The sequence below is a fragment of the Poecilia latipinna genome, unplaced genomic scaffold (genome assembly GCF_001443285.1).
Source record: "Poecilia latipinna isolate Pla-1442-1.1 unplaced genomic scaffold, P_latipinna-1.0 Scaffold283, whole genome shotgun sequence".
NCBI lineage: Eukaryota > Metazoa > Chordata > Actinopteri > Cyprinodontiformes > Poeciliidae > Poecilia > Poecilia latipinna.
Window position 1 is genome coordinate 71799 of NW_015112899.1, and position 16437 is coordinate 88235.

Consider the following 16437-nt stretch of genomic DNA (forward strand, 5'->3'; position numbering starts at 1 on the left):
TACTGTAGTCTTTATAGCGTGAGGGAAGACTCACGCGAGTCTGTTAGTATTCTTCTATAGTCATTTAATCTGTCATGATGTACTAAACAGATTAGGAAGAAAACCTGACTGAAAACTGCTAAGTGGCTCGTCATGGTGGGTTCTTCAAACGGATTTTAAACCCAAGAACGGACCAACTATCAAGCAGGGTGGTAGCAGCATTATGCTGAGGGGTTGTCTCACTGGCAGCGGTACCTCTTCACCCTACACTCTTAGATGGAGCTCTGAAACTGGATCCCAACTGGGCCGTCCCACCACAAAGGATCATAAACTCAACAAGACAAAAACCAGATAGAATGTATCAAGTATATAATAAACCATAATTGCATCAACATTTTCAATACAAAACCACATTTCCTGACTACAGCCATTGTTTGACCCAAGTCCATTCATATTGATAAAGCCTAATAAGACTGGGAGATGTTTTTCTTATTGTGGCGAGAAAAATGTCTTCTGGCTGCTGCTCTGTGGTTCCTCTGAGCCTCAGTCAGTCCGTCCACCACAGCGCCTGACTCAGACTGCAGCGCCGGCTGCTCTGGCTGCTCCTCTTCCACCTCAGTGCTCTGAGCAGCTGAATCATTCAGCCACTGCTGGTAGTAACCACGGAAACCATCTATGTGCACCAGGTAGTTGTTTCTGGATTTGTACTGGGATTAAGCGAACAGAGAGGAAACCAATTAAAGAGGGGAATCATGAGAAATAAGCAACATCTGAAGATGACATTAAAGAGAATGATACTGGAAGGTGTGGAAAAACAATATTATTTAAAATGATTTAGGAAGAAAACAGGTTTTCTTCCTAATCTGTTTAAGTAGATCATGACAGATTTTTTTTGTTATTTGTTTGTGCTCTGACCTGGTTATAGTTGGGAGGATATTGTGCAGCAAACTCCAGCTGCTGGATGATGACCTCATTAGGCCACACACTCAGGTCCTTCATGCTCTTCAGGAGCGTTTTCAGGTAGATGTAATCCAGTCTCCGAGTTGCCCGGCCAATCAGAGCAGAGAACACATGGACATTGGGCCGAAATCCTGCATCCTGCAGAAACAATCAGAGATAAACAAACCAGTTTACTGCCTGTCAAGTGGTGAGAACAGCTGTGTGTGTATATTGTGTGCAGTGTCAGGTTGTTTAATAAAACAGTCAGCATGTCACCTGCATGTCTTTTAGCAGCTGCAGACCTTCCTCCTGCCGATCACAGCCTAACGCCAGACATCCATATGTCTGAATATTCAGGCTGACATTCCTCTGTCGCATCACACCCAGTACAGCCTGGGGAGAGTAGGAATGGAAACTATCTGTACACACACATATTTACGCATAACATATACAGCAGTCACAGCGCTTCACTTTTACCACATTTTCTTATGTTACACACAAATACCCTGTTATGACAATGCATGAAAGGTTTTTGAATTGTATGCAAATTTATTAAAAATAGAAAGCCAAGAAATCTCAAAGGTATTCACAGCCTTTGTCATGAAGCTCAGATTGAGCCGTTTCCACTGATCATCCTTGGGATGTTTCTACGGCTCAAACTGAATCCACCGGTGGAAAATTTACTTCATTGAACTTGTTTGTGAAATTCTTTGGACTTTTCTTAAAAGCTGGGCCCGTACAGATGGTAGCTGTGTAAAGTAACAGTAATTATGTAAACATTGTTTCATGTAAGACCAATATAACTTACACAGGTGGACAATAGCAACCAGTTCAGGGGAGCTCGTTACGATTTGATACTTCATTTCTGATTGGTTTTGTGTGCCGTTACCTTTACATCCTCTGGGGTGCCCACTCTAACGGTTCTGCGGATGGCGGAGTTAAAAAATGCAACGTCAAGCTTCACCTGATGCCGCTTGGCGGCCTTTAACAGCATCTGCAGGGACTGGTGGCCAGGCTCCATCATGTCGGCCAAGAGCGTCAGAGTTTTCAGGTCTGGACTCAGTCCGTTAGCCTCCATCTTGTCTAGAAAACCTTTAGCTCCACCAACAAGGGCCAACCTGTCAGAGGCTGTGTCTACAGAGCTGAGAGTGAGCATGGCCCCTCTTCTGCCTTCAAAAAGGTCCAGCAGATTAGGGGCTATAGAGTCGGCTACTATGTCAGAAGGCAGTGAGATGTTTTCTGTTTGCCTGATTGGCATAAGATGGGTGGGTTTCTCCTCTTCACTGAGTTTGTTGTTCGTCTGACTGTTACTGGGAGTGCTGTGTTCAAGAAACAACTGCCTCTCTAGAAGGTCTATGTCTGTTACACCCTTGTAACTGGCTTCTGACGCATTTTCCTTTTCCCTCCAAATTTCATAGTCAGGCTTCAGCAGAACACTTGATGCTAAGGCTGGATCACCAATCCCACAATCCCTGGCTGTTCGTAGGAGCAGAGTATAGTTCTTTGAGTCTGGGACAATCCCCGACCGCAGCATCTGACGCCACACCTGCAGTCAACAGAAACAGCAAAACGACAATCTTTAAACAACAAAACAAGAAATGCTTTGTTTTGGACAGAATATTACTGCAAAAACTGATACATTCATTTACATTTTCTTCACACATCTTTATCAGCAGTGCCAATAAGTGTGGAGGATGCTATGTATTGTATACACTCTGGTTCAGTCAAAAGCAACTAAGTTATTTGGCATCATTTCAATAGAACTAAAAATATCCAATCAGTCAGTCCAAAACCTGCTCACTGGTCCAGAGAATCAGAATTACCTGCAAAGCCAGTCTGAATCCTGTGTCTTTGTCCGTTAAACAGGCCATCAGTAGGTAATGAAACGTCTCCTGAGTTACAGCATGTCCATTTTTCACCATTTCCTACAAACACAAGCAAAACTCTTCAACAGACGCAACGCAACGTCTTATACCCCAACATGAGAAGGCAGCTGTCGTACCCGGAGAGTGTGAACACAGGCTTTGATGTGGTTGGTGATGGCGTGGGTCTTGAGCAGAGCGTGGTACGTAATGGTGCTCAGAGGGTAGTTCTGACGCCGGAGCTCTTGTTCCAGCTTCAGGGCTTGGTGGAGTCCGGCTTGCTTCGATGGCGACTCGGCACAGGCGTTGAACAATGCGGTGTAGGTTGCATCTGTTGCAGCCAGACCTCGCTTTTTCATCTGAAGGACACAGCAGACAGCAGCACACAGAGCTTTACAGAGGTTACTGACCGGGTCACTAGGAAGGTCTGTAAACTGGAAGGTTAGACTCAGCTGAGTATAAAAAGTTTTGGTATAGTCAATATTCTGGCTTAACAACCAACAAACTTGGCTGTTTGAAAATATTTCCAGTCAAATAATTTTTTTTTAAAAAGCACACAAACAGTGAGATTGTGTAACATTAAACTAGCACCACTTATCATCTGGATTCCTACACTTTTTCCATGTAAAAACTACAAAAGTTTTTCAGACTCAACTTGTCAGATTTTATAGTTCTTTTTGTTCATTTTAATACATAAAATCTCAAAATACTGGAAATAAGTAAGAACTACAAGGAAGAAAAGAAAAAAACAGGGGTGATGGCATGACAAGAGAGGCAGATATTAAACTGCAACACTTTTCCCTACATCGTTGTAAAGTTTGAAGGCCTTTTTGAGTTGTCCAGCTCGACCACAGCCTCCAATGAGCACAGAGTAGTTGAACTCCTCAGGCTGCAGCCGCTCCTCCTTCAGCATGTTGCTGCTGAACACATCCAGGGCCTCTTGCAGCTGCGGAACAAATAGAAACATTAATGCAAAGAAAAGAGGTGAGGAAAGTCGCAATGACAGCTCACTAAGGCAAACCTTGTTCTCTTTGATTAGTCTCTTGCACTGTAAGAAGTACCAGTAGGCAGTGTTTCTCCTCACAGTCCTTCTGTGGGGTTTCTTCTGCTCCTCTGCCTCCTCATCCTCCTCCATAAAATCCTCCCGGTATCGCAGGTTCTGGATGTCCGGGCGGCTCTTCCTGAACGACCTCCTGGAGGAAATGTCCTCAGACAAGGAGCCGAAGTTTTCCCGGTCAGGTGAGGCTCCAGTATCCGTTCTGACAGAGGCGGACAGGGACACAAACCTGACAGGGAGCCGACATGGAGTCGCTGAGAGGACTGCGAACCTGCGCTCTGGTATTCTGAGACCTCCGAGATGTGTTGTTAGAATCCCCGTCTCCGAACGGAAAAACGAAACCCTGGTCACAGATATTTTACTCCAGTCTCGTAAACACCGCATCACAACAAACATCTTTAAGCGCTATCACGGTGGTGACTCTCTACCTCTAAAATAAATTGAAAGTTAATTTATTTTAAAATATAAAATCTCAAATGTTGTTTGGAGGAAACCATGTTGGCCTGAACAACCATGCTTCAATGACGCAGTAGTCCAGACCTGAAAAATAGATACCGAGTCATCATTTAGAGAGCAAATTCGCCAGACTTTAGCAAACAAACGACGGTTTAGACGATGTGATTTCACAACATATGGTTCTACTTCCTGTTAAACAAGTTGTCGAAAAAACTCCTTCTAGTCCCACATTTAATCGATTTTATCATCAATGTATTATTCTGTCTGCAGTGATGCTAGACTTTATGCGCGCGCACACACACACACTGCCCTCTACTGGTCATAAAGATAAATGCATGGGGCACACTCCCAAAACGTATGAAAAAAAAAATCAGAACCCTGCCAATATCGGATCAATAACCTTAATCAAATGAAGTTTTCTGAGTTGAATAGATAAAATTGTGTATAACAATATTTGATGATTATCAGTATTTCTGGGAGCTAAGCTCACATTAGTCCACACTATACCCAATGAAGGCTCCATATGTGGAATGTCTCTCCGAAGAATTATATGCAATGCCAGAGGTCTGCATGTGTGCTGCAACAAAAACCGATAGTCTTGAAGCAAAACCAGCTGTACTTTTAACAAAATAAAATAGTTTATGAAGTGGATGTATTATGAGAGGACCCTGTAAGGGGACACCGCCATCTTTTAAAGATGATTTTAATTGCAAATAAAGTAAAAAGGTAACTTGTATCAAAGTTAATATGTCCTGAAAAGTAAATAACCTTCCCTCCCTATAAATGTCACTAAATGTGTAAATATTTTCCTGTCCTTAGAAATTAAATTACACAACTGAATCATTATTTAAAAAAAGATGCCTTTTTGGAAATATTTTTATGAAATACTTTCAGCAAGGGACAAAATAACAGTTACAATATCAGACTAAAATCTTCCAAACAACAAGCATAATCACTAGTAAGGATATTTCTGTATTAAATATAATTAAACCAGGTTTGATTCATCAAGGAAAACTGGAATTTGTTTGTGGCTTACTGTGAGGAAACAAGTTTAGACTTTTCTATATGCAATAGAACAATTACATTTTCATTCATAAAAAGCATATTTTGCACATCTTTAGGAACAGACCATTGTTATAAGTAGAGACTTTTGTTTAAACTTCTAGTTTGTAGAAAAAAAAAACATGCACACAAGAAATCATTTAAAAACGCCACAAAACCATTTGTTGTGTTATAGCTTCATTCTCTATAAATATTGTTGGCACTTATTTTAAAACAGACACAAAGCAACTGAAATGATTTATGACTGGGATGCTCGAGTAGCACCATGTGTAGATGGATGACTAAACGAACCATTATTACCCAAAACAGTTTTGCTGATGCATTTCCTTCACACTGCTGCTGTTACCCAATCAGAAGCTTGACAGACAGTATTTCACTAAATTTTATTTTCAGCAACAGCAATTACGTTACAGATCACTGGTGATGTCATATGGGTGATAAATGTGGAGGCTGCGCCACATGGCTCTGGAACAAAGTTATCCGATCCAGCAGCGTCAGTGAGATGCCCCTGATGACGGAGGGCAGGTCCTCGTGTTGTAGCGGGTAGATGACCACACTGAGTGCTGGACGCTCAGCTGAAAATCTAACAGAAAGAGAAAACACAAAACTGACTTCTAATTTATTGGATGATGCTATATCGCATCATCGAACCTTCTGACCAACATTTCAAAAATAACTTCTCTTGATTATTTGCTCAACTTTGTTCTGCCATGCTCATCACCCAAACATACATATCATGAAGAAGAGTATAAACCCCTTAACATTTGATACTGGCATGGCAGTGCCCCCCTTGCATTTGGACATGTAATACAAACAAAACAAAGGACAAACGGGGAGTGGGAATCAAACCAGTGAACCACCAGTCAAGAATTTACAGTCAGTGGGTCAGTGAAAAGAAGATTATCAAGAAATGGCAATTACACAAGGCTAGGTTGGTTTAGTTAGCTTAGAGTCAACACAGTGAAACACCTTTGTGTATTTATTTAGGTTATATTTATCTAATATTAACACATATTTGATAGTTTGAAACATTGGAGTGTGACACGACAGTAAAAGCAGAAGAAATCAATAAATGCAACTTAATCTTCACTTACCTGTCCAGCAGGGACTTCTGCAGTGTCCGACAGGCGGCCAGGGTGCCGCCCATGAACATGTGGCACATTACAACATGGCGGCACCGCTCCATGAACGTCTCTGTGGCCAGAGAGTCAAAGGTGCCGCTACGGGAGATGAGACAGAGCCGCTGCAGGCGATGGCAGCTGGACAAGGCCTCAAAGAAAGACGCATTGGCATTTAGGTATGGCTGCTCTAACCTAACACACACACACACACACATATAAAACAAAGATGAAGACTTCAGGTTTCCAGCAGAAATCCACACTGTGAGGATGGACAGATGGATCTGTTAAAAGACAACTCGGTGCATAGATAGACAAAAAATGGTTGGATGAATGGAAGGACACATTCAGACAATGTCAGAAAAAAACGTTTCAGTTCTCATCCTTTGGACTTCTTAATGATATGTTGCAAATCTTACGATTAAATTGCAGCTTATCCTTGACTGAGATGATGCTAACTAAATTGAAGACTACAAAAAAACTAAAACCTGCTAGTTAAAGGAATATGTGGTTATGTTTAGGAATTCACCATCCATCCACAGCCAAATGTTTCTGAACAAGGAAAAGAAAAGTTGAAGACTTCCTCTGACCTGAGTTCCTGCAGCTGTGTGCACTGTGTAAGTGTCTCCAGCAAGGAGGCTGTGTAGTTCATGGTTTTCAGAGATCCCAAGTTGGCTAAGGACAACACCCGCAGGTCTCTGCACTTCCTAGTCAGCTGTACCAGTCCAGTTCCTTTGAGGACTCCAGGGAGTCCGGCCAGAGTCAAGCGATGCAGCCGAGGTAAAGCTTCAAGCGCTGCCAGGTGCACATCTCCAACTCCTCGCGCCCAAGCGCACATCCCACGAGGCTCCACGCTGGCACGGGTGCATGGCTCAAGCCGAGGCAGCGCCGATGCAAAACCTGGACCGATGAGCTCAAAGGTTTCTAAAAAGCGACAGCCAGCTGTGAGCAAAACCAGCCCAGAAGTGCTGTCCCCGGCCAACGAAGACTCCATATCAGGTCTGTAATTCTGGAGACCCACACGCGGGGCCTTCTTCAGTCCCTGGAACAGCAGTGAGGGAGTTGAGCCACGCGCTGAGGTGTGATTTGTATTTACACCGTCTGACAAAGCGCAGGCCGGCAAGGTCAGAGACCGCAGGTGTTTGAATCTGCCCAGGCTGGCACCCAAGTGTGTTTGTCCGTCCAGCCCAGGTGAGTACTCGTGATGATAATGCGTGTGCATAAGGTTCAGGTGTTTAACGTTACAGCAGGTTGCAGCCACCTGGCCCATTGTCTCAGCAACCAGCTGATCCTCCACACTCCTGCACTCCGAGTACGGAACATGGTTGATCCCGCTGAGGTTGAGGCTGACGAGCTGAGCAGCGTCTCTGACTCCACCGCCAAGCAGCGACTGGAAGATCTGCGGCCACAACGCAGGGCAGCGGCTGAAGCTCAGGTGCTTGGGGCTGTTTCCCTCCAGAGCTCGCTTTAGGGACAGTGGATCCAGCCAGGTGCGTGGCAGCTGCAGCGCCAGCAGGTCTCCACGCCGACCAAGACTTTGAGCCAGTGAGGGAGCAGCAGGCCAGTGAGCCGGATTGGGACCAGGAATTGAAACTAGGAAAACTCTGAGGTGCTTTGGAATGTGAACGCTAAACACGGCAAGGTAGAGAAGGAGCAGCGTCTGGTTGACCTGGTGCAGAAAGGACATCGATCGATCTCTTAAAGCGTACATTACAGGAATCAGACGGATAGTTTAACAGGAATCCCAAATAACTCACCTCTCCTGGGGCTAGTCTGGCCGTGAACTCCTCCAGCTGTTCGTAATGTGGCACGCTGCTCTGACCGACCATCAGCTGACAGCAAACACCGATGCCCTCTCTGGTCACATCTGGAATGTCAAACTGCAGCATCAGCCTGAAACACAATGGCAAACAGTCAACTCTAACACTGTCCTCTGGAAAAAACACTTGTCCAAACATGCACCTCACAGTCGGTGGAACCGATGATAACACCGGGTTACAAAAAAAGATTTTTTGGAAGTTTTCTATGTTTTTTCAACTGAATTAGGATAATTTTGCACAGCCGAATCCAAAAATGACATTCATTTTATCTGTTAGGTCAGGTTTTTATTCTAATTTGATATAGAAAAATCCGATCTTCTGACTGAATTGATGACATTTTTGGAACATCAGTTAATATTTCTCATCCAAAAAAGGTTTTAAGAGAAAAACAATGTTTTCTAACAGAGTATTAAATAAATGTTATAAACTTGGACTTCTGTAAATTGTATAATAAACACTGATAAGGGGAAGTTCATGTGAATTGAACATTTCATCTTCATTGTGTAAAATTCTCCATCTCTCTTCTGTCCTGATGGAATCTCTCCTCCTGCAGTCCGACAGTTACTGACCTATGAGACAACCACTATTCTGGAAATGCAGAGCGGTGAAAATTCCTCATACTCCGTTTGAAAAGCTGGATGTTTACTCTCCTCTGGAGAGCTTTATGAGCTTCTATTGTTGTCTGAATTGGTATAAATAAGTTGTAGCCCCTTTTCTGTTATTTATCCGTTTTAGTGAAATCATTACAGAAATAAAAGTACAAACAGCATATGTATCTGAGCATAGGAAGACCTAACCTTACAGTTTTCTCACAATTCCTTTGATCCCACAGACTCTTACTTGCGAAGTTGGGCACAGCAAGGCACCACGCCATAGCTCGGTGTAAACAGAGTCTGTCTCAGCTCCGTGAGGCGGCTCAGTGAATCAACGGCTTCCGAGCTGAGCAGTGCGGAGTTGAAACAGGGCCTAACATCAAACGCCAGCGATCTGAGCAAAGACAAAGAGGATAAGAGACGCGACAGGCAAAGGGAGGTGAGGCGGCAGCCGGTTACATCCAGATGTGTTACTCCTCTGCATCGTGCCAGTTTGTCTAAGGTGGAGGCTGACAGCCAGTAGCAGCTGTTGAGGCTGAGGGATTGTACGTGGTTGGCTAGCAGCTTTAAAGTGCGACAGACCAACTGATCGTCAGCCTGGAAATAAAAAAACAAAAAACAAACCAAGGTTTATTATTATTAAAACCAGACCTGCTGCCTTTTTTCCACTTTAATGTTAGGGAAAGTTTTATAACTCATGAGCACCTGTACAGATATGCCCTAAAAAAGTGTATTTGACATGCTGTTCATGTGTTTGTTTCTGAACTAAACACAAAGTTAAAACAAATAATTTCTCAGTCCTGAAATGTCTTATCTCCAAAGAATGTAAGAGATTTTTAATTGCTTTACCCTATATTCTTCAGAAAATCTGACGTTTGTGAGCAGTGTCTTGTCGTAGCAAAGTGTGTGTAACTTTTGGCAGACATTTGCCACATTAGTCAGCAGGTCACACACTGGAACATGGTGGAGGATACACAACAAGATCTCATCAGACAGATCCGACATCCCAACCGAGCCAGACGACATGGTGCCCTGGTTACAGAAAGCCTGACACAGAGACAAAAGATCCGTTATATCAGTCAGAGTTTATGAGACAGCTCACCGAGATAGCTCAATAAAAGATATTGTAAACTGTAACATTTGTAAATATGTTGTTCCTTCAACCAAGAACCAGTCAAAGTGAGAACTGCTTCTGGCGACAGGATTGCAGACTCTACAGAACCAAATTTCCTGACATTCAGTAAAGAAATGCAGTTTTTAACCTGAGCTAGGAAGCTGAAGGAATTAACAATATTTTCATTTCAGGAGCTCAAAAGTAAATGCCTTCCATTTTCTGGTTCATCCATTATCTACACACTTATCCTTGCAGGATCTCAAGGGGGGCTGGTGTCCATCTCCAGCAGTCAACGGGTGACCGCTGGTCCACTGTAGTTCAAGAATATTCAACAATATTTCACTTATTTGCTTTAATGAACACCTGGGCTGTTTTGTCTGTATGTGTTGGATCATTGTTCGTCTGTATTTAGAAACGTCGCCCCTAAGATTTACCTGCATTTATCTGGATTTGGGCAAACGGTGTGTTTCTCAAAACCTCAGAATTCACTCAACTGCTTTCGTCCTGTATTAATAATAAAACAGGAATGCAAAGAGGAAAGCCTAAGTCTCACCACAGCTCTTATCGTAAACATTTAAAATGTATTTGTTGTCGCACAATTCAGATTATCTTTGTCTGATATCACAATATGACCTAAAAATAAACATGACATATAAAGCAGATACTTTTTCACACTGCATGTACATGTCCTATGGCAGAGTGTGTGAGCCCTACATAATGCGACAGCACATGCAGCAACCTAGATTTTGTACAAAAAATAATTATGCTGCATAATCATTTATGATTGGGTGGTGCATAATAAAAAGAAGTGCATCGTCAACATTTTCTTACATTTATTTTTTTCTTTTACGCCCTTAATCCACTTGAACCATTTCAAAATGCCTACCAGTCTGTTTCTCTATATCTGAATATTAAAAACCGCCAGGGTAAACTAAGCAGAATTTTGTCTTAAGCTTAGAAGCGATTAAAATAACAAATATTAGTTAAGATATCTAGCCAGCCCTGTTAAAACCTCGCCTTCCTACCTGCTCGATCTGTCGATCCATTCCCTCCATAATCCCAGGTGCAGTCTCATTCATGACTGGTGTGTTATTTCTAAACATTGATTTGAAATGAAATCCGCGTGCCTTTCATGTTCCAGTCCTCCTGCTTTAACACCGAACCACAGGCTGCAGTTAGCTGCTAGACGGAGGATATTTGAGGCCGCACCAGCGGGAAGATCTTAATGGACGGATTAACTTCCGGCTGGTCGTCGTCTTCTTCTTGATTTTTATTGGCGATTGGCATAAAACTATAAGTAGCATTACCGCTATATACTGGTACGGAGTGTAGTGTGGTTTATGAGTATCTGTCTGTCTTGGACAGACAAAAAGTAAAAACAGAAAAAAAAATTAATAATAATTATGTAAAATTATCCAATTTTACAGTTTGAAAAGGAACAGTTAAAAGATACAAGATCTTATGATTTTCTGCCTCTCTCATACTCATCAACCTACAAACATTTAAATCTCCCCACACCTGATGAACTATTAAATTTAATGACTCTTAAACCTCACATTCTCATCCTGAAATATAAAGGAGTCCATAAGTAGGAGGGATAACTACACCCTTGAGAGGGTGGTTGGAGTCTGTGCTTCAAAGAGTCAGCCACCATACAGAGTGTATCCTAGCCAATGAGCTACAACTGTAGTATCCCTTGTGTTCAGCCACTGCTTAGCCAGGTAGACAACGTGTCTTACCTGTACTACAGACAAGAGACAATCCAAAGATATTCAGTTTTATAATTTAAGATAAAAAGTAAGTTTTGCATTTAATTTGGAATTAAAGTCCCAAAGTCAGATAGAAAAGGGGTATGGTGGTTAAATTGTTCAGTCAGTAATAATTAGGGAAGCCACATAATCGGCTGGTGTTAGTCCTCTGTTTAGTCTCAGTTATAAAGTCTGTGGAGCCATCTACCAGGACATTTTAGAGCACTTCATGCTTCCATCTGCTCACAAGCTTTATGGAGAGCCACTTCAATATTGAACAGAACTTGGTACCTGTCCACACGGCCACCAACACCGCCATTAAAGACCACAGTCTAATTGTGCTTGATTGGCCAGCAAATTCTTCAGACCTACACCACACAAAGAATATGAAGAATTGGCAAAGGGGAAAAACTGCACAATAAAAAAATGCTGAAGAGCTGAAGGCCACTAATATGCATGTTGGGTTTCATTAACACTTTAGTGTCAAAGACATTGCAGTGATTCATGAAAAAAAGAGTCTAGCTATGAAAAGCTATGAAACTTAACTCAGTACACAGAATGCACACGTGAATTATGTTGCACAGTGAATGAGTTTACATTTTTCAATTGAATTATAAAAATTTATACAACTGATTTTGGATGGACCTCTAAATCAAAGCCAAGTATAAATGTACCATGGTAACTCCGACCTGTGTAGCTGCATCATAAATTTCTCAAGATGAAATGATTGATGTATGACATACAGCCTAGGAGTTTTTCAATTTAACAGCTTGTCCATCCTCTGAAAAAAATCAAATTAAAAAGTTAGGTTTATTCTGAACAGTAATTGACATTTCTTTGAAATCTCATGCACAAGTTTATAGCTCTAGATTTTAGCTTGGAATTTTGATGCATTTCCATTTTTAGCCAAATTACCCTCTAAATCAGGGTAGAGACATTTTACTCCATCCTTGCCTCACTCAAGTTACTCATTGCCACAGTTAAATACAACTTTGAAAATTTTGCACAACTTGCACCAAGTGCATCTCATTTCCCAAACTCAAGTGCCATATAGCCATGATTGTAACATTTGGTTTCAAACAAATGTTGAAATGGTGTTTTCAACTGAAGATTGTTGGCAGACATGTGCAAGCAGGATTAGTAATTTGGCTTGACTGTAAAAAAAGGTTTCAGGTTTTTAACTTTTTGCTCTGCATTGTCAAATACTAGATAATTTAAGTTAGCACTGACCAAGTTTGACTCCATGTAAAGCTTTTGAAGACCCTCATTTGAAATTCACAAGGCATCAATACTAATTGTACACCCCCCCACCCAACACCACTCAAGACCAGGCAGACAGAAATCTCAGACATGTGCGCTTTATTGGGTTGTTGTGTACATTGGAGACTTAACACCCCATGCACAAACCTTCATACACTTCAAAATGTAGAAGTCCTTTTTGCATGATGACAAACTGGACCAAATATTAAGGCCGAGTACGAAAAAAAAGTTCCGATTACATAATTTACACATTAAGCAATACACAGTAAGCCCAACAGAATTAACCTTCATAGAGGCAAATAAGGTGGTGAACAAAGACATCTGGAATGACTTCACAACTGACAAGTTTCACACATTCACACCGCCAAGGATGCCCTCTACTTCCTGTAGTGTCACCCCATCAAGGGCCATAGTGCCACAGCCAGAGTGATGACAGAATGGAAGAGGTGTCGGCTCAGCACAGTGTGTTGGTGCAGGTATGCAGAACCTGTTTGGGCTGGAGCAGTGTTTTTTGGGAGGGTGGCAGGCTTAGAAATGAAAGTCTTTTTAGAAGCACTTCCTGTGGACAATGCTGGGGCCAGACTCATCATACTCCTGCTTGCTGATCCACATCTGCTGGAAGGTAGACAGGGAAGCCAGGATGGAGCCTCCGATCCACACAGAGTACTTCCTCTCTGGAGGAGCGATGATCTGGAAAGACCAACAGCAAGTTCAAATTCAGAACTCTCCATCGTTCAAAATATTTCAGTCCAAAGGTGTTAAGGTCAGAAGTCTTGCCATTTTCTATCTTACCTTAATCTTCATGGTTGTGGGTGCCAAGGCGGTGATTTCCTTCTGCATGCGGTCAGCGATGCCAGGGTACATGGTGGTACCTCCAGACAGGACGGTGTTGGCGTACAGATCCTTACGAATATCCACATCACACTTCATGATGCTGTTGAAGGTAGTCTCATGAATGCCACATGATTCCATACCTGTGAAGCAGAGTGATAATTTGTTTAAAAAAACCCCACAAAATTTAAAAAAAACATTGCATCCAACTGTTAATGCAACTTGCCCAGGAAGGAAGGCTGGAAGAGGGCCTCTGGGCAACGGAACCTCTCGTTTCCGATGGTGATGACCTGGCCGTCGGGGAGCTCATAACTCTTCTCCAATGAAGAGGAGGAAGCAGCAGTTCCCATTTCCTGCTCAAAGTCCAGTGCAACATAGCACAACTTCTCCTTGATGTCGCGCACAATCTCACGCTCGGCTGGAGGAATACAGGTTTTGACATGGTCAGGGAATAGATTACCTTAAGGCAACTTGTTCCAGTAAACAGAAGTTTGCTTACCTGTTGTTGTGAAGCTGTAACCCCTCTCAGTCAGGATTTTCATGAGGTAGTCTGTGAGGTCTCTGCCAGCCAGGTCCAGCCTCAGGATGGCATGAGGCAGAGCATACCCTTCATAGATGGGCACTGTGTGGGTCACACCATCACCAGAATCCATGACGATACCAGTGGTACGTCCAGAGGCATACAGGGACAGCACAGCCTGGATGGCTACATACATGGCAGGTGTGTTGAACGTCTCAAACATGATCTGGAAGGAGAGGGGAACTGTTACTCACTGAATTCACAAGTCCTGAGAAAGTTAGAAAGACAGGGCTTTGTCATTTTTAATGTACAAGTTTCAGTTAAGCAGAAAACCAGATTAGTCAGAACTAATCTACAGACGTGCAATTTGAAAACTTCATTGCCCATGCTGCAGCTAGTCATTTATTCAGTGCAGAAAACCAGAAACCTGAAGAGATGAAAAGTTCAGCTCAGGGAAGAAAAACCTACAAGTTGAGGAACAGGAGGAGTTTAAGACCAAGAAAAACTAAAAGACAGTCCTGCAAACAGAATGTTTTTATGAGACATTACACTAGTTACCTGGGTCATCTTCTCCCTATTGGCTTTAGGGTTCAGGGGGGCTTCTGTGAGCAGCACAGGGTGCTCCTCAGGTGCAACTCGCAGCTCGTTGTAGAAGGTGTGATGCCAGATCTTCTCCATGTCATCCCAATTTGTCACAATGCCATGCTCAATGGGGTACTTCAGGGTCAAAATTCCCCTTTTGCTTTGTGCCTCGTCACCAACATAGCTGTCTTTCTGGCCCATTCCAACCATTACGCCCTGGGAAAGCAGTGTTTTAGTTTCACCCTATAAGGTTTGCAATCATGTTTTCAAATAAAGGGAGAAGGAGGCGAGTTTGTACCTGATGCCTGGGGCGACCAACAATGGAGGGGAAGACGGCACGTGGAGCATCATCTCCTGCAAAGCCAGCTTTGCACATTCCAGAGCCATTGTCAACAACGAGGGCTGCAATTTCATCTTCCATTTTCTAAGAGGGAAAGAAAAATTTAGATCCAATAGTTGAAACTCTTGTTGTAGCATCTGAACGCTAGGTGTCGCAGTTGAGTAAATCCTCGGTCAAATCCAGAGCTGTGAAACAAAAGGCAGTTTCTCGACCGGTCTGGACATGGCCATAAAAGGCAAAAAGTGAGGGCAGCCTGGAGGCAGCAGTGGCACACCGGCCCGGAAGTCATCTCGGCAGTAGCCCCAGCCTCACGACACCGACAGGCGGCCACACCCTTCACCGGAGTTACCGATACAGAATAAAGTCTCCAAATGTCGCATATTCAGTCCCTAAAAGATATTTGTTTATCTGACGTAAACAAATATCGACTAAATCGTGCAGACATGGGGCTTTTTGAGATGCTAGCTGTGAAGAGAACTTCTCAGCTTCCAATTGCTTATTCCCCCCCAGTTTTCAATTTTAAAAAGACAAGTTGCACCTTAACGTCAAAGCCAAGGAACCAGACGCGTTACTAACGCTGATGCGCAACTGGAAAGCTAGGTCCGTTTTAAGCCAGATTTAAGTCAGTGCGAGCGGTAACATGATGCTTTGAAGTAACCGTTTAAAAATGCAACGCCACTAAGCTGAACACCGACACTGAAAGGTTTTCTTGGGTATCAAATTAAGCCACCTTAACGATACGTTTAACGAGATCATAGAACATTAAAGACGAAAGCGACAACAGTATAAAGTACAGTCTGAAAACGCTAAAGAAGTGCAGCCACAACAACAGCAAAAAACCTCAAATCCGTTGCTCTTACCTCTGCGAAGGAGAGTTATCAGCTTAGTGTCTGACCGGTATGTTTAGTGCTCAGGTGTCTGAGGTCGACTGCAATGAAGGCCAATAATTCCCAGGACTTTATTTGCGCTCGAGCTTCAGCCCCTTTCCATATAAGGCAAACTTTCCGCACAGCGCCTTCTGATTGGCTCCGCTGCATCCACTGGGTGTGGCACATGCAAATACCAGCTCTGCTTGCTGATATGCTTGATACTGAAGTGCAGAAAAGCGCCAAAAAAAAAAAAAAAAAGAAAGAAAAACTTAATCCATATGTAAGTA

The 16437-nt window shown here is 42.8% G+C and overlaps 3 protein-coding genes across 4 annotated transcripts; all 3 read right to left on the bottom strand.

Annotated features, from left to right (window-relative positions):
• Positions 1 to 331: 331 nt before the first annotated feature.
• On the bottom strand, positions 332 to 4500 carry ptcd1 (pentatricopeptide repeat domain 1). Its single transcript, XM_015033937.1, has 8 exons — positions 3802 to 4500; positions 3586 to 3726; positions 2921 to 3139; positions 2742 to 2843; positions 1808 to 2464; positions 1195 to 1311; positions 895 to 1077; positions 332 to 686 (listed from the first exon to the last, which is right to left on the bottom strand). The coding sequence occupies exons 1-8, from the start codon at positions 4231 to 4233 to the stop codon at positions 444 to 446; spliced, it is 2094 nt and encodes a 697-aa protein (XP_014889423.1). The 5' UTR covers positions 4234 to 4500; the 3' UTR covers positions 332 to 443.
• A 1185-nt stretch (positions 4501 to 5685) lies between these two features.
• fbxl18 (F-box and leucine-rich repeat protein 18) lies at positions 5686 to 11103 on the bottom strand. 2 transcript variants are annotated; one of them, XM_015033939.1, is made up of 7 exons: positions 11026 to 11103; positions 9736 to 9933; positions 9134 to 9483; positions 8231 to 8366; positions 7064 to 8142; positions 6450 to 6668; positions 5686 to 5938 (listed from the first exon to the last, which is right to left on the bottom strand). In XM_015033939.1, exons 1-7 carry the CDS (start codon positions 11101 to 11103, stop codon positions 5782 to 5784), a joined length of 2217 nt encoding a protein of 738 aa, XP_014889425.1. In that variant the 3' UTR covers positions 5686 to 5781. The 2 variants fall into 2 exon arrangements, with proteins under 2 accessions (XP_014889425.1, XP_014889426.1); XM_015033940.1 differs by lacking the exon at positions 11026 to 11103 and having other exon boundaries at positions 9134 to 9280; positions 9736 to 9822.
• A 1987-nt stretch (positions 11104 to 13090) lies between these two features.
• On the bottom strand, positions 13091 to 16230 carry actb1 (actin, beta 1). Its single transcript, XM_015033943.1, has 7 exons — positions 16142 to 16230; positions 15240 to 15365; positions 14918 to 15157; positions 14339 to 14585; positions 14066 to 14257; positions 13801 to 13982; positions 13091 to 13698 (listed from the first exon to the last, which is right to left on the bottom strand). Exons 2-7 carry the CDS (start codon positions 15360 to 15362, stop codon positions 13555 to 13557), a joined length of 1128 nt encoding a protein of 375 aa, XP_014889429.1. The 5' UTR covers positions 15363 to 15365; positions 16142 to 16230; the 3' UTR covers positions 13091 to 13554.
• Positions 16231 to 16437: the final 207 nt, after the last annotated feature.

Bases quoted from the DNA above. Each gene is read 5' to 3' on its own strand.
- ptcd1 (XM_015033937.1), bottom strand. From the start codon at position 4,233: ATGTTTGTTGTGATGCGGTGTTTACGAGACTGGAGTAAAATATCTGTG. The intron at 3,727-3,801 runs GTTTGCCTTAGT...TTTGTTCCGCAG, and splicing joins GACTAATCAAAGAGAACAAG to CTGCAAGAGGCCCTGGATGT. The intron at 2,844-2,920 runs GTACGACAGCTG...TTGTGTTTGTAG, and splicing joins CCTGTGTTCACACTCTCCGG to GAAATGGTGAAAAATGGACA.
- actb1 (XM_015033943.1), bottom strand. From the start codon at position 15,362: ATGGAAGATGAAATTGCAGCCCTCGTTGTTGACAATGGCTCTGGAATG. The intron at 13,983-14,065 runs GCAAGTTGCATT...TCTGCTTCACAG, and splicing joins CTTCCAGCCTTCCTTCCTGG to GTATGGAATCATGTGGCATT. The intron at 13,699-13,800 runs GTAAGATAGAAA...TGGTCTTTCCAG, and splicing joins CCACAACCATGAAGATTAAG to ATCATCGCTCCTCCAGAGAG.
- fbxl18 (XM_015033939.1), bottom strand. From the start codon at position 11,103: ATGTTTAGAAATAACACACCAGTCATGAATGAGACTGCACCTGGGATT. The intron at 9,934-11,025 runs GTAGGAAGGCGA...TCTCTGTGTCAG, and splicing joins TGGATCGACAGATCGAGCAG to GCTTTCTGTAACCAGGGCAC. The intron at 6,669-7,063 runs GTCAGAGGAAGT...TGTGTGTGTTAG, and splicing joins ACACAGCTGCAGGAACTCAG to GTTAGAGCAGCCATACCTAA.